This window comes from Coffea arabica, chromosome 5c, assembly GCF_036785885.1.
Source record: "Coffea arabica cultivar ET-39 chromosome 5c, Coffea Arabica ET-39 HiFi, whole genome shotgun sequence".
In the NCBI taxonomy this organism is placed as follows: Eukaryota; Viridiplantae; Streptophyta; class Magnoliopsida; order Gentianales; family Rubiaceae; genus Coffea; species Coffea arabica.
In genome coordinates this window covers 43,122,898-43,137,279 of record NC_092319.1, presented here as the reverse complement: position 1 = coordinate 43,137,279, position 14,382 = coordinate 43,122,898, and the positions used below count along the sequence as shown (strand labels likewise).

The following is a 14,382-nucleotide window of genomic DNA, read 5'->3' as shown; positions in this document are numbered from 1 at the left end:
ACAAGATCATTTCATATCTATTGAGTTTTCTTGTCTGCATTATTTAGAGTCACGACTGCATTGTAGAACAGGCAATTGCCCTTTCAAGCCTATCACCTTCGAGTTCTAGAACCAGCCATGGTTCCTTCTCACAAAGCACCAAAATAACCAAGTAGATAATTTCAAAAAACGAAGGAGTCAAATCAAGCAATTTAACACATGTAAGGAACAACAAATTTAGTTTATCGTGACCCCGTCATCAAGAGAGGACTATTAGATTTCTCCTTGCTATCAAATTCAGGGTTTGAATTCTAGATGGAACGGTTGGAGGTAGGAAATGTATGAAATGAGATGGGAGAATTGGGAAAAACAAAAAAGAATAAGAAGAAGATTAGTTTCTCCTCTAAATGTTGATCTTAGAGCGGTAAAACTATGTAAAAAAACTATCATCATAATCTAGAACAGATGAAGGATCGCAATTCACCAATCATCTCCTCCCTAGTCCTTTTGGATAGGAGGTTATTGATTTATTTATTTTTCATTTGAAATATTGTCTACAGACACTTTTTTTCAATTATCTTTTCATTTTCTTAAATATATTTTTATCTTTATATATATTGCATCTCGATAAGTGCTAAATATTGAAATGATTTTTTTATTTTTGTTAAGTTGATAGACTTTTACAACGATAAGAAATCAGGCTTGACACCACTCAGCATCCAGAATTGGATGGATAACTAGTCTTAGGCTCAAAGAACTCCAATTTTCTTTCTACTTCAGGATTAAATTAGCATCCAAAATTGGATAGATAACTAGTCTTAGACTCAAAGAGCTCCAAATTTCTTTCTACTTCAGGATGATTGCGGGTGGAGGAATCAACTTTCAAGTCCACTAACAACAACACATTAAAAAGTTTCGGCTATCCGTTATTGTCTTTAATACGTATTTACAATCAATCTGGGGATAAAATGCCAATTGGACCCCCATTCCCTGGTGGAAAGAGAGAGATCAAAATGGGATGGGATAGGAGTTTCATATCCTATCTAGTTGTCCACGAAAAAAGACAGAGAGGAAAGAGAAAGCAAGAACAGATTATGATGCAATCTGACAAAACATCTGGGCTGAGGTAGGTCAAACATGTTATCCAAATAAATGCTAACTACTATGATGGCCTCAACTTATGAGTTGTGGGATGTATTTATTTGTTCACCATTGGCATCCATATCTCATCCAGATCCTGTGTCTATTGGCCAACTTGAAGACACCAAATCTTCAAAATCAAGCACATCATATTACTCAAACTTTCTTTGTGGACATATATTGACATCAAACAAATAGCAAACTGCTGTTGTTAAGTATCAATGACATGAAAGGTGTAATCAGCGCACAGAAAATTCACATATGAGATCGATCAAGAACCTCTTGATCTGCAAACAGCAAGCAAGCATTAGAGCTGGGGGAAAAAAAACAAAGAACCAATTTCATTTCTGGTTGTCAGCAGATGATATTCTACCAGGCAGAAAAAATTTCTGCACAAATACTATTGACCATGAGCCCAAAAGCAATGGGATATGAGGTGAGGAATTAGATGAAGTCATAAAATTGTCCTTTTCCTATTGGAGAGGTGCTATTATGTAGTCCCTCTACAAAAATAGTTGACACTGGTAACCATGAGCTATTGACACTGTTTATCAAGCAAATTTTGAATTGAATACCACACTAGACACACAGTTTTTACATCATTCTACAAACTAAATGCAACAAAGAAGTTTACAGGAAGCCAACTTTCTTTCCAAAAATGACTAGATTGTATCTAACCAGGAATCAAAGTCATCCAAAATTTTAGACTTGGAATGAGGTTGAGAGGCAGTGGGGGCTTCATTGGAAGCAGCCTTTACCTCATTTAATGGTGATACTGCTTTCGTATTTATGAGATGTGATGTATCTTTTAGTATGTCATCAAGACTATCATCAAGGGCGGCATCCATCCTTCCAGAGTAGGTCGCATCAGGCCCTTCCCTCACATGTTGCGCAGCCACTGAGACTGACTGAAAGGTTGAACCTTCTTCTTGACCCGATCTCTGACTGGACTCCCCCGCCATCCAACTGGAGTCGAAGAACTTTGTTTCGCCAAACGAGTCAAGAAGCATATCAAGCTCTGCTTCTGCTTTTGCAGCCTCAAATCTTGATGGTTTTTCAGAGCTGGAATCTATAGAAACACCTGAAGTCAACTTTACTGACGTGCTTCTACTGATTTCTTTGAGGTCATCTGCTCGGTGGTCTATAGAAGTTGGCACAGAAAACTGACTGACTCTGCTGGAGTTAGATGACATGTATTCTTGAGACAAAAGGATGTTCCTATTTTCTTTAGAGATAATACTGGAAGGTTGTCCAGCAAATTCGCTTTCTGTAGCTTCAGTACTACCTGTAGCCTGAAGCTCATCAGGATTTTTCTCATTGTTGGCATATAACTCGGTGCACTGCCACATATGATTTTTTGTAAGCAACAGAATGTACACTTTAAGTTAAAAAGATTTTGAAAAAAAAAAAACAGATAGAGGAAAGATCTCATGCTCATAGCAGCTGTACATTGAGTCAATAGTCAATTTTATCGTAGCATATATTTCAGAATTGCTTTTCTTCGGATAAATTTGATTGAGATGGGAATATTAACTTGTTTGTTACATGGAAACTGAAAACACTAAACACCAAAGCAATGTAAACCAAGATAATCAACCACAATAGCAAAAGCAGCAGATCTGCTAAGAAGTTAATAGTGGAAAGGTGCTTCTTAAAATATCCGAGGACCAAAGAATTTCCTCCAATACTTGAAGATAACTACCTTGTGCAGAAACAGAAAAAGAAAAGTTATTCCAATTAAGTTGGGATCAAATTGCTTTTCCAACAATCATCTTCATCTTGTTACTTAAATTGGGGGAAAAAAAGGCCATTTTTTCCTGTTCATTTCTACCAACCATTCTCTACTTTGTTATTTGACCTGAAACAAAAGCAATTTTTAACAATTTGCTGTGGTTTTAAGAAAAAAACACTTCAAGTTTAAGGGATGACCAGTAATAATATCTTCAATCAAATAAGTGAGAACGTTTTTTATGGAAGAATATGGTTAAAATGTAAATTACAACCAAAGATACACAAAGCATTGGCATTAATCTGTTATAAATGTAATGCACAAATAAGCTAATTCAACTAATATATCAGGGAAGTAAACAAGCCAACAACTTTTGGACACATAAAAGAACAATGTAGAAGCTTTTAAGAGCCCAGAAAGAAATGTGGAGGGAACCCTGGAAAGTGAGTTAAGAAGGAAGCAGAATCGAAAGTCCAGCAAACATGACCTAAATGGACAATAAGGAAATAACTGCACAAAGCAAATTACTGTCTCTGGCTATTAAATCTTTGCTATTAACTGATTTACTTCTTCATATGTTGAATTTCACCTTGGATGCTTTACATGATTTTCTTTGTGCTCAGTTTAACTGAGAAAGTGGATCAAAGTAGCAATACACGTACTATAATACTTACACCCCCTGCCTCTTCATGATGTTAAAGCATTTTCTTGTCCTCTTAGACATACCTGCAGACGTGTTAGTTTATGTGCACATGAGTCACTTACAGATTCTAAGCTTTTCCATTGATAGACCCTCCCTCACCAAGAAAAGAAGAAGAAGAAGAAAAGCACTCGTCATTTGTCCAACCCATTTATTTCCAGTTCCACTGATGAGACAGGATATAGCAACAAGAAGTAAACAAGCAGAAGAAAAGACTGTTGGATTGTATGCAAAATGCACTGAACTCATCTTTTCAAACTTTTATATTTACATATTAATCTGTTACCAAGGCTACCAACAAGAATATTCTTGGCAAATAAACTGACGAAGGAAGCAAAAAGAATTAAGTATACCATTTCCGGAGGCAATAGATCTGGTTCTATGAAAAGCCTTTCAGCTAAGTTTGCTTTTGAAAGTTGTTCTGCAAGAGAGTGCAGATTGAGCGAGAGAAATGATGCCTGCAAGCATGAGAAGGTAAAAGAACATAGAAATTAGGCATTATCTTTTAGCCCATGCAAATAATGAAATGAGTACTCTCAAAGGCAATCTTGTTCCAAATTCCTCTTTCCAAGAGCAACTTTGACCTCATTCCTCATTCCCCTCTCCCCTTATAAGTGCAATCTGGATCTTCTTTAAATAAGTAGCTTATGCAACCCCATGTTTTTCTATTAGCCAATTTGTCTATATAAGCCACTTTCATATGAAAAATTGATGCAATGACCATCTACTAAGATTAATGTAAATTAGTACCAAAAACGAAATAGTTAATAGAAGATAGATTTGGTGAAACTTAAAAACAATATGTGCTGATCAACTATACAAAAACTGATTAACCGGTGCTTGGAAACAGTCAGTATAACTGGAGGCAACTAGTTTCCATCTTCATTATATATGATTATTATGAAGCACGTGCTATCACCTGGTCAGCATAATACAACCATCCCATAACCTGGTTTACTTTCCATGACGATCCTTTGTCCTCGACCACAATTTATGATTCTATTTGAATTTCAAACGCTATCACCAGAATTAGTCCTGTGATTACTTAAGTACTGACTGAAGTATCTCCCCACCATGGCTAACACAACTTCAGAACTAACGTTGTACTTTTCCAAAGTTAAACAGGGGGAAAAAGGAACGAGTTTATTTAGAAATGACACCCAAAAGAGAATTTGCACATGATTGCCCTATAAGTGGGAGAGCAAACTTTCATATGCACAAGGTCTTTAGACATCAAATAAATATACAATGAGAACAAAGAAAAAAAATGCAACCAAAAAAAAAAAAGTTGCAATGGACTGGAACTAATACAGATAAAAAATTACCTCATGGCTACTAGTTCCCTTATCATCAAATGGGAAAACGTCATTTGATATCCTTGACAGTAGGTGTTCCCCTCTGACAGAAAGCAATGGACCTAATCCTTGATTGAATCCTAAGAAAGTTCAAAGTCAACACCACTCCTCTTAACCATGAAAACTATAATAGCTTGGAAATAGCTAAATAATCAAGTTAAAAAGTCATACAAATGAAATAAGCATATGCAGCTATACATACAAGCAGGCATATGCATACCTATACCTCATAGATACTATAAATCTGATGCCAAACTACCAACATTCATTATTGACAGGCATAGATAAACACCAAAATGCACCGTGGGCTGAAGATTGAACTAATGAATAAATTTTTCCCACATAATAAGTTTTATAAATGGACAAGTAAGTGGTGCAGGTGGTAAACTTATCAGCTCTATCTTTTCACACATACAAAATTCAGTTCTCCCAAAAATCTTTGTATAAACATCAATGACTACATGTTATGAGGTCACTTAATACTTATTCATGGGGCATGTCACTTGCTTCCAAGGAGATTAGATACGACTAGTAGCAGATTTGAGACAATTAGATAGTGGGCTCTGGGAAAATAATGCACAAAAGGCACTATTTACTGCAAGAAGAAAAAAAGACAAAACTTGAACTAAAGGAAATGTTGTTCCTAATTATGCCCCATGAAACACAGGTTGAAAAGGGAATTAAAAATTTTAACGTCCTGAAGTATAGAGATTTATCAACAACAAAGCTGCTACAGATCCTAAAGCTTCTACATTGCTGAAAGTTCAAGAGTGGTAAAATATAAGGCATTAAGCCTAAAAATACCAAAAAAAAAGAATCTTTATTATGAAACACAAAATTAGAGATATACGAGCATCACTATTAAAAAACAATGGGTAACAGAGTAATGATAAAAGAAGGGGAACATAAATAGTCCTCCAGCACCCCTCATGTCACTAAAACTTCAATTACATCATCAAACTGCCAAGTCATATACAAAACTGAAGATTCAGTTTGGTTTAAATGCGAGAGTTATTCAGTTGAAACAGTCAAATAAACCATATATGCCCTATATTCATTAGATGTCCTCAATGACCCTGATATAGAGCTCAAACAAAAAGGCTTAAATACCACCTTACATCCTACCTTCAGCATGCAAAATACGATTATGACAGTTTTGAGTACAAAGAAGTTCATGAAAAATCATACCCCCATAGCAACTAACCTTCTGAATGTTATGGATGTTAAATTAGTCAATAGCCCTTTAATGTTGAAATGCGCCAAAAAAAAAGGGAAAGGTAAGGAACATACCATCCAGAAAATCATCAAACAAGCTAAAGCTTTTGGAAGAAGAATTTGCTTGGGATTGAGCCTTGGCCTCAGAAATTAAGTAAGCATAGTCCGCGCCTTTACTTTTTGGGACAACGACATCAGATGCCTGACTGGTACTAACTTGCGGTGAGTCTTCAGAGCCGGAACCATATTCTTCTTCATACCGATCCCAATTTGTGGGGAGTGCTTTAGAGCTCTGAGACTGATAGGGTTTATCTCTTGCTTGTTTGTTGGTTGGCTTCTTACCACTGGAGGATGTAGCTGAGCTAGGAGTTGCTTTGGATGTAGGACTTGAGTGATGCTTCTTACTGTGATGTAATGAATGAGCCCTTTTAGATTTTGCCAAAGCTTTTGCATCCATGATTGAACTGAAATTTTAGTCAGTTGCCAACAATTCCTGCAGTACTAAATTGAAAAATCTGACTGAATCAGACTGCAAATTCAATGCACAAACCACAGAGACCAAAAGTCTCTTCTCTACCACTTTTTGAGAATCAGAATAGATGTCACTTGGTGACAAGACTATAGCAAGTATATATGCAGACAGAGTGAAGACATAATAATCATCATATAGTAAAAAATAAAAAGATAGGATAGAATTCCATGTCATTATCTTGTATCCAAATTGACAGTTCCAAGTGGACTAAAGCCACAGAAGCTACTATCTCAGTGTTCTTTTATGGTTCAGCTTACTCATCAGCCATCATCCTATCTCTTTTACTGATAAAAGTTCCGAAGTATGTATTTCGTATTTCTTCAAGGAAAGCTTTTCTGTTCAGTTGGACATCAATTTTTATGCCAGCACTAGTTCAAAAGGTCACAAGAAGCAATCCAAAGTATGCAAAAACAAATCATATCTCAAAAGCTCCATGAAGATAAACCCAAATATTGTTCGTTCGGAACACCAAAGTAACAGCATAAAAGTACTCGGACAGCAGTCATAATGCACATAATCACAGTTGCAAACAAATTATGTCTAATTTTCTCAACTACCTTGTGCATATCTTTGCTGGCCAACAAATGCATCCACATTTTCAAAAAAAATAAAAAAATAAAAAAAGTCTTGAAAGTAATCATACAAGGAAAACACAGACACGTCTCAGCCGTCCTCCAGTCGTGTAGTAGTCCAAGTACCAAACTTTCTCGGATTTCTTTCCCATCCATTTTATCCCACCATCAACTTAAATTCCCCAAATATGAAATAAAACTACGAAAATCAAGAGTCACGCTTCTCCAAACTACCCAAAACAGGTTTAAAAAATTTCCTAATGGCCCTCAAATCAGCGAACAAGGGGCTCGTTATTGGCTGCCCAGACATGCATTAATCCTAACTCCAACTAAAAAAGGGACAAACTACAATATATTTTCATCTGGGTTCAGCCCCATTTAATCCTATCACAAGATATAAACCATCAACAACTGTCAAAACTATCTTTTTCATCCAAGTACAATCGAAATTAGCACCAGAGTTAATATCTTCACTCGATATACAAAGTATTCGAGAAACAAATAGAAGGGGTAAAGAGATTAAGGTTTATACCTGGAATAAGCTTCAATAATCAATCAAAGGAACAAGTGTAATACATAAATCAAGAATCAGTTTTGTTCTCAAATCTTTCCCTGTTCTTCCTCAAGTTCTGTACTGCATAGTTCCTGACTGGAACAAGATTGGGCTGTGAGTTTGGATTTGGTGTTGGGTGTTTGGACTGGACCCTAACAGCGGTTTTGCCAAAAATAGATATCTGTATGGGCTTTCTCAAGGCCCAAACAGTGTGGTTTGTGCCAATGGAGGATTCGGTTGTCTAGCCTCATTTGTGTTCAATCCAAAAGGGCGTCTTCTGATCTATTCTAGGCTTGCAGCCTACTTCAAGGTAAATTCTGCATTTTAAAGTCAGTCGATTTTGTGAAAAATTGACGCTTTTCTACCATTTTCGAGACAAAATTAGCATGATTTTAGATCATATATGAGAGTATGCGTAAAAGCCTTACTTAAAGTACATTGTAAAAATTGTACCCATTTTTTGGATTTATATTCATTTTCGGAGAGTTAAAGATATGTATTACTAGCTTAGGGGGTAAACTGTGACGGAGCCAGGATTTTTTTCTTGTGGGGTCAAAATTTTTTCTCACCAAATTACCTGAATAGGTTACGTTCAAACATTTTCTTTTATTTAAATATATGACATCTTAAAATATCAAATATTAAATTTAATTATAAAGGTATGTCTATTTCATAAATATGTAACATAATCATAACTAAAATTAAGACAAGAAATAACCTTTGATTAAATAACTTCTAATATCACAACCATCTAAGTTGCACATTATGAGAAGATACTCTAATATGTCACTTGTGCAAAAACAAAATATAACTATACAATATAAATATGACTATTTTTAATTAAAAAAAGATAAAAGTTATGTTAGCATACCATGAAATTGCATCCTCTTTTATTAAAAGTAAATTGAGATTTACATTCTTTTATAGAACTAAATTCATATATAATTGAATCAATGCTAAATTTTTGAACAGCTTCCTTTTTTTATGTGCATTGTTAGACAATCATTCAAGAAATTATCTTTTATCTTGTTTTGGAGTTTTGTTTTGATTATCTTCATAATTGACAATGTTCATTCTATAGACTATAGAACGGAGCCAAGATTTTTTCCTTGGGAGGGGGGCCAAAATTTTTCTGAACAAAATTATCTTAATATGTTATATTCAAAATAATTTTCATCTATTTAAATATATGACATCTTAAAATATCAAATATTAATTTTAATTATAAATGTATGTCTATTTCATAAATATGCAGCATAGTCATAACAAAAATTAGGATAAGAAATAGCTTTTGATTAAATATCTTCTAGCATCACAAACTACCCAAATTGTACATTATGAGAAGATACTCCAATATGCCACTTGTGCAAAAACAAAAATATAACTATGCAATATAAATATAACTGTTTTTAATTAATAAAAGATAAAAGTTATGTTAGCATATCTTGAAATTTCAACCTCTTTTCTTAAAAGTAAACTGAGTTTTACGTTCTTTCATAGAACTAAATTCATATATAATTGAATCAGTGTTAAATTTTTGAACAACCTCCTTTTTTTTATGTACATTGTTAGATAATCATTCAAGAAATTATCGTTTATCTTGTTTTGGATCTTTATTTTGATTATATGCATAATTGAAAATGCCCGTTCTATAGTTGCAGTTGACATAGAAGGAGTGAGAACAAATATAATCAATCTGTCAACAATAGGATAAATCACTCAATTTCTTGTTTTCACCGAGCCTTTAAGTAATTATTTGTATATTTGCATATGGGTCAACAAGAGTATAGATCATTAATTTTAAATTTTTTATCAATTAGTCTAAGTTGTATATTTGCATATGGACCAATAAAGTAAATATTTTTGTTTTAGCCCATTGATAATTATGAATTGAGTCTTTTATTATAATATATCAAATTGGGTCAATTTACTATGGATTATCAAATTATATGTTTAATTTTTTGAATGTTAAATAATTAGCACAATAAAAAATAAAGAACTTTTTTTGAAGAAAAAATTAAATCAAAGGTGGCTAATTCATATACACACACAAATATATATATATATATATATATATATATATATATATATATGTATGTATATATAAACTCTCATAATATAAACTAAAATTATAAAAAATTAGGGGGGCCAACTTTGTCGTATACATATATTTACATATTATGAATTAAAATTTTCAAAACTTAGGGGGCCATGGCCCCCCTCAGTCCCCCCTTGGCTCTATCATTGGGGGTAAATGAGCTACTTTTACATTCAAGAAACTAATTATAGTTTGCAATAGTTGATGCGGCGGTGGCAAAGATAGGAGTTTTGTTCAAGCGGTGCAATAATTCTAATTTCAATTTACAATGCATGGTTTGTGAAATTTTGTGACAATTAGGTATTTGTTACAACTTTAATAGGCATGAACCAATATCTTCAATATTATAAAAATTATAAAAATAAAAAGTTGATACAACTTGTGATTTATAATGTGTGGCCGTTATCATGCCATGCAATAGAATAAAATCACGCAGCACTCAAAAGAATACATAAGGTTACAAGATGTACATTCTTTTATATATATATATATGTATATATACACACACAAGATTCACATAGTGATTACATGGCCAAATTTTCACAAGAATATTTGGTTCACTTCCAATTTTGTGGTTGGACGCATCAAAAAAGTTTAACATTAAGAAAACAGAATTTAGTAGAAGTAGTATAACACTCAAGGCTCTATCGTAGAAATGATGGAGAAAACTATAAATAATTTTAGCACTTTTGGGGTGCAATTGTGGATTTAAATGGCGGATTTTCAAAATTCAGGTGAACAAAAATGAAGTAATATTGAAAATTTAAAATTTCTTGAGTTATCAAAAAATTGAGGAGGTGCAATTGCAACCCCCTCAAACCCTCAAATAAAAGATGGCTCTGTCCCTCTCATGCGATGCCTGGCTACGATTAACGTCAGGGAAATTAAGTTAAAAAAGTACAGCAAAATTTCTGCTCTTTCCATTGAGCAAACATGTCGAGCAAATATCTTCGCCTAATTGTTTAATGTCACTAGTAACACAAACCTATTTGCACTTTAGGCCACCATCGAATAGTGCTGGCCATATATGGCTTAAAAAAATTCCAAAAAGCTCATATCTCAATCTTTGTTTTAATAGCTATTTCAGTGGCAAACCAAAGTGGGGAGTGTAAAGTGGACCTTACTTAATATTTGAACGTTGAAAACTCCCATCAGGGTTCCAAACTAATCTCAATTCCATTTTTCTTCCATCCATTTCCTCAATCAATCATTCGAATGACTAATGCCTATCATCTATTTTGAACCTAACTACCAATTAGATGTTTGGCAAGTGGAATTGATCCTGTATACTCGAATGCAATGATACGTTACTTTTAGGTTAGCAATTTCCATTGTTAATTTTCTCTGCATTTCTTAATCAATCACTATCTCTCTTTCACTCTCTCACGTATAAAGGTGATTCATAGACTACTAGGGAATCAATAGGGACCATCCAATCTATCTGGGAAGAGGCAAGTTAGGGAGGCGGTGTTTTTTTATTGACTTTGTTTTCTAAAGCCAAAAGGGAATCTTAATCTTCTTGTATATGGCATTACATTGCATGGGGGCATTGCTGAATAAGCTCATGGCATTATCATCTTCCTCCTAAATGTTCAAGAAAGATTTTGCTTCTTGCTTGGTTGCCGCACCCATGCGCACTGCCATTAGCACATCAAGAAAGAGTGCGGTCCAATTTCTTTCTTTCTTTCCTTTCTTTTTTTTTCCTGTTTTATAAAATATACTACTTCACAATCTTGATAAAGAAAGTGGTGAACTAGTGCCAAATTAATGAATTTGTGCATATTTGGTCATAGTAACCAATATTGATGTGCTCCATAATCGAAGGTCTTTCGAGGGCACGTACACAAGTTTTCATCTGAATAGTTAGTTAGTTTCCAGCACTCAAATTTGATCAAAAGATCTGCCTTTTTTGTTGAAATTATTTTACTTTACAGTCATGCTCAACCAATGACAGTGACACCATCATTCTAAACTAATTTTCAAACCAAATAATGTTTGGCCATTTTGACCAAGCTAACGAGGGAGGGAGGTCGAGAGCCTGGTTTACTATAGTGGTCAAGGTGAGAAAACTAGGAATCCATTATCGTCCCACTAGAGGACATGACCACGTACCTATTCACATCTCACCTCTATCAAACCTTTAATTCCAATAAAAGGTTTCAACTGATTCTTGAATCTGCCTTTTCTACTTTATTATAATGATCATACCACACTTTCAAGAGTTTAAAAAAGTCTTAAACCATTTCTAGCACTCCTTTCTACTGCAGCGGACGCGTATTGATTTAGCTGATAACAACTGATCATTTATTTACATAAAGTCGCGTGTTTGAATTTTATTGTCAATATAAGAGCTGTACTGATGTATAATATATATATTTATAAGTACTTCCACAAGTGTTTTGTGGTTCCAAAAAACTGTCTTGTCCAATGGTGATAAATGAAATCGAAATTGAACAAACTTTTTATTAAAAAAAGATAAAAAAAACCCCATAGGACTATGTGGCCAAGGTGACTAAAGCTGATCCTAACATTATTGAAATATTCAGCATGTAAGGAGCAAAAAAAATGAAAGAACGTGTACTGATCAGAATTATGACCCCGTTTGGAAGGTGAGTTTTTTGGGTGTTTGTCTAAAACTTTACTTTAGAAGTTGTAAGAAAAATTTTTAGGTTGAAAAACTTTTTTCTTTCTTTCTTTTTTCTTTCTTTCTTTTTTCTTTTCTTTCTTTTTCTTCTCCCTTCCCCTTCCCCCGGCACCTCTGCCCCTTCCTCCATCTCCCTCTCTGCCCCTCTTTTTCTCTCCCTTGGCACCTCTCCCTTCCCCCTCCCCCGGCACCTCTGCCCTCTTTCTCTCCCTCTCCCTCTCCTCTCCTCTCCCCCTCGCCCTCCAACGCCAGAGTTGTTGGAGCCATGGATTTTTTTTTTTTAGCTTTGTCTCTCCCCCTCTCCTCCCCTCCCCTAGCTACAATCTGGTCTCGCGACCAGATCGCAGCTAGCGGGAGGGGGAAGGTGGCAGGGGAGGGGGGAGGGAGGAAGAAAAAAAAGGAAAAAAAGAGACATATACCAATAGATCGGTCAAACGGGGAGGGGAGAGGAGGAGAGGGGGTGAGGGTGAGGGAGAGGGAGAGAAAAAAAAAAGAGGAAGGCCGGCAATAACAACCGAAATAGTGACCGGCGCCGGAAGTGGTGGTGGAGGTGGTGGCCGATGACGGAGGACGTGGTGGGGTGGGTGGGGGAGGAAAAAGAAGAAAAGTTGAAGTGAAAGTTTTTTGTGTATTATTTTAAAGTGTGTAGGTTAAAAACTTTGATAAGTTTTTTGGGGTTCCCATAGCAAAAGTTGTTAAAAAACTATTATACAAACTTGTTAAAAACTTGAGGTTCCAAACAGGCCGTACGTAGAATTATACAAAAACAGCCTTTATAAAATCATGTATAGAGACTCCTTTTTATAAAGTTAAGATAGCAAATTTCTTGTAGCAGCAATTAAGGGGCCAAACATTGAATCCTAGTCCGGGCAAGAAAAGAGGTTAGGCACTAGGTGGTGATAAATTTTGAGAAAGGAACTTCATCTTCTTAATTGATTTGACTAACAACAGCCTCTGCCTCCGAAAGGAGAAGAGGGGGGGGGGGTTGGAATAAAAAACTCTCTCCTTTACTTTTTTTTTTTTTTTTGAGGATTATCCTAGAAAAAGTGAGCACCATGAATGCTTTGATGTATTGTATAAAAATGAAACATGAAAACATGGCAGCCCCACATGCTTACAGAGCCATATGGACATGGAAGAAGAGTCTAATTATTGGAGTGTGGATTGATAATTTTCATGTTAACAGATGCAATTGCCTTATATGGTGATAATCCTGAAACCGGAAACGATTTGATTTCAACTACAGAGGAATACTATAGCAAAGTGCTAAAGTGCAGTTGATAGGGACGATGGTGGAACATAAGCAAGGCGTTTTAATAGATGCTACCAAATCTCTTCCGGTACCAAAGGGACTAGTACTAGATTTCTAGAACCAACCCATTCCTACTTCTCTGATAATTTGAGAATTAATCTTTTATACACTGACAGTGTATATATTTTTACCATAGATTTATGACATATAATCCGAATTTGAATTTGAAACTCAAATTTTGCATATGTGTCGTATATTTAACTGTGATAGTGTATACACCGTCAATATATATAAGATTTACTTTAATTTAAGAATGAGTTAATCATGTCTAAAATAAAAATTTTTTTAAGCAAAACTTCTTCTTGAGTAAATTAGCATTGAAGTCTTGTAATTGTTAAAAGGGTATCATTTAGTCGACAATTTATTGATCAGTTTAGTATGTACAAATGTTGCATGAAAATTATATTCAAGTAATAGTGGTTTAGCTTGAAGCTTATAAGTGGTTGAATCTTTTGCATCCTAGGCTCTTGCTTTGAAGTGTAGTTAAATTTTTTTTTCTAAAGGGAGTCATGTAATACGATGAAGGATAGGGAGTTAGACAAGATAACGGATC

General features: G+C 34.8%; 1 protein-coding gene and 1 long non-coding RNA gene across 4 annotated transcripts; one reads left to right on the top strand and one right to left on the bottom strand.

Annotated features, from left to right (window-relative positions):
- The first annotated feature begins 660 nt into the window (after positions 1 to 660).
- LOC140007771 (uncharacterized) lies at positions 661 to 2,629 on the top strand. The gene is made up of 2 exons (XR_011815179.1): positions 661 to 1,105; positions 1,214 to 2,629. It is a non-coding gene; the product is annotated as an uncharacterized lncRNA (long non-coding RNA).
- Positions 1,665 to 7,925, bottom strand: LOC113689888 (uncharacterized). Of its 3 annotated transcripts, none has more exons than XM_072051024.1 (5): positions 7,755 to 7,925; positions 6,194 to 6,611; positions 4,874 to 4,983; positions 3,902 to 4,006; positions 1,665 to 2,459 (listed from the first exon to the last, which is right to left on the bottom strand). In XM_072051024.1, exons 2-5 carry the CDS (start codon positions 6,573 to 6,575, stop codon positions 1,782 to 1,784), a joined length of 1,275 nt encoding a protein of 424 aa, XP_071907125.1. In that variant the 5' UTR covers positions 6,576 to 6,611; positions 7,755 to 7,925; the 3' UTR covers positions 1,665 to 1,781. The 3 variants fall into 3 exon arrangements, with proteins under 3 accessions (XP_071907125.1, XP_071907126.1, XP_027063488.1); XM_072051025.1 differs by having other exon boundaries at positions 6,194 to 6,582; XM_027207687.2 differs by having other exon boundaries at positions 6,194 to 6,619; positions 7,755 to 7,924.
- Between the last annotated feature and the right edge of the window lie 6,457 nt (positions 7,926 to 14,382).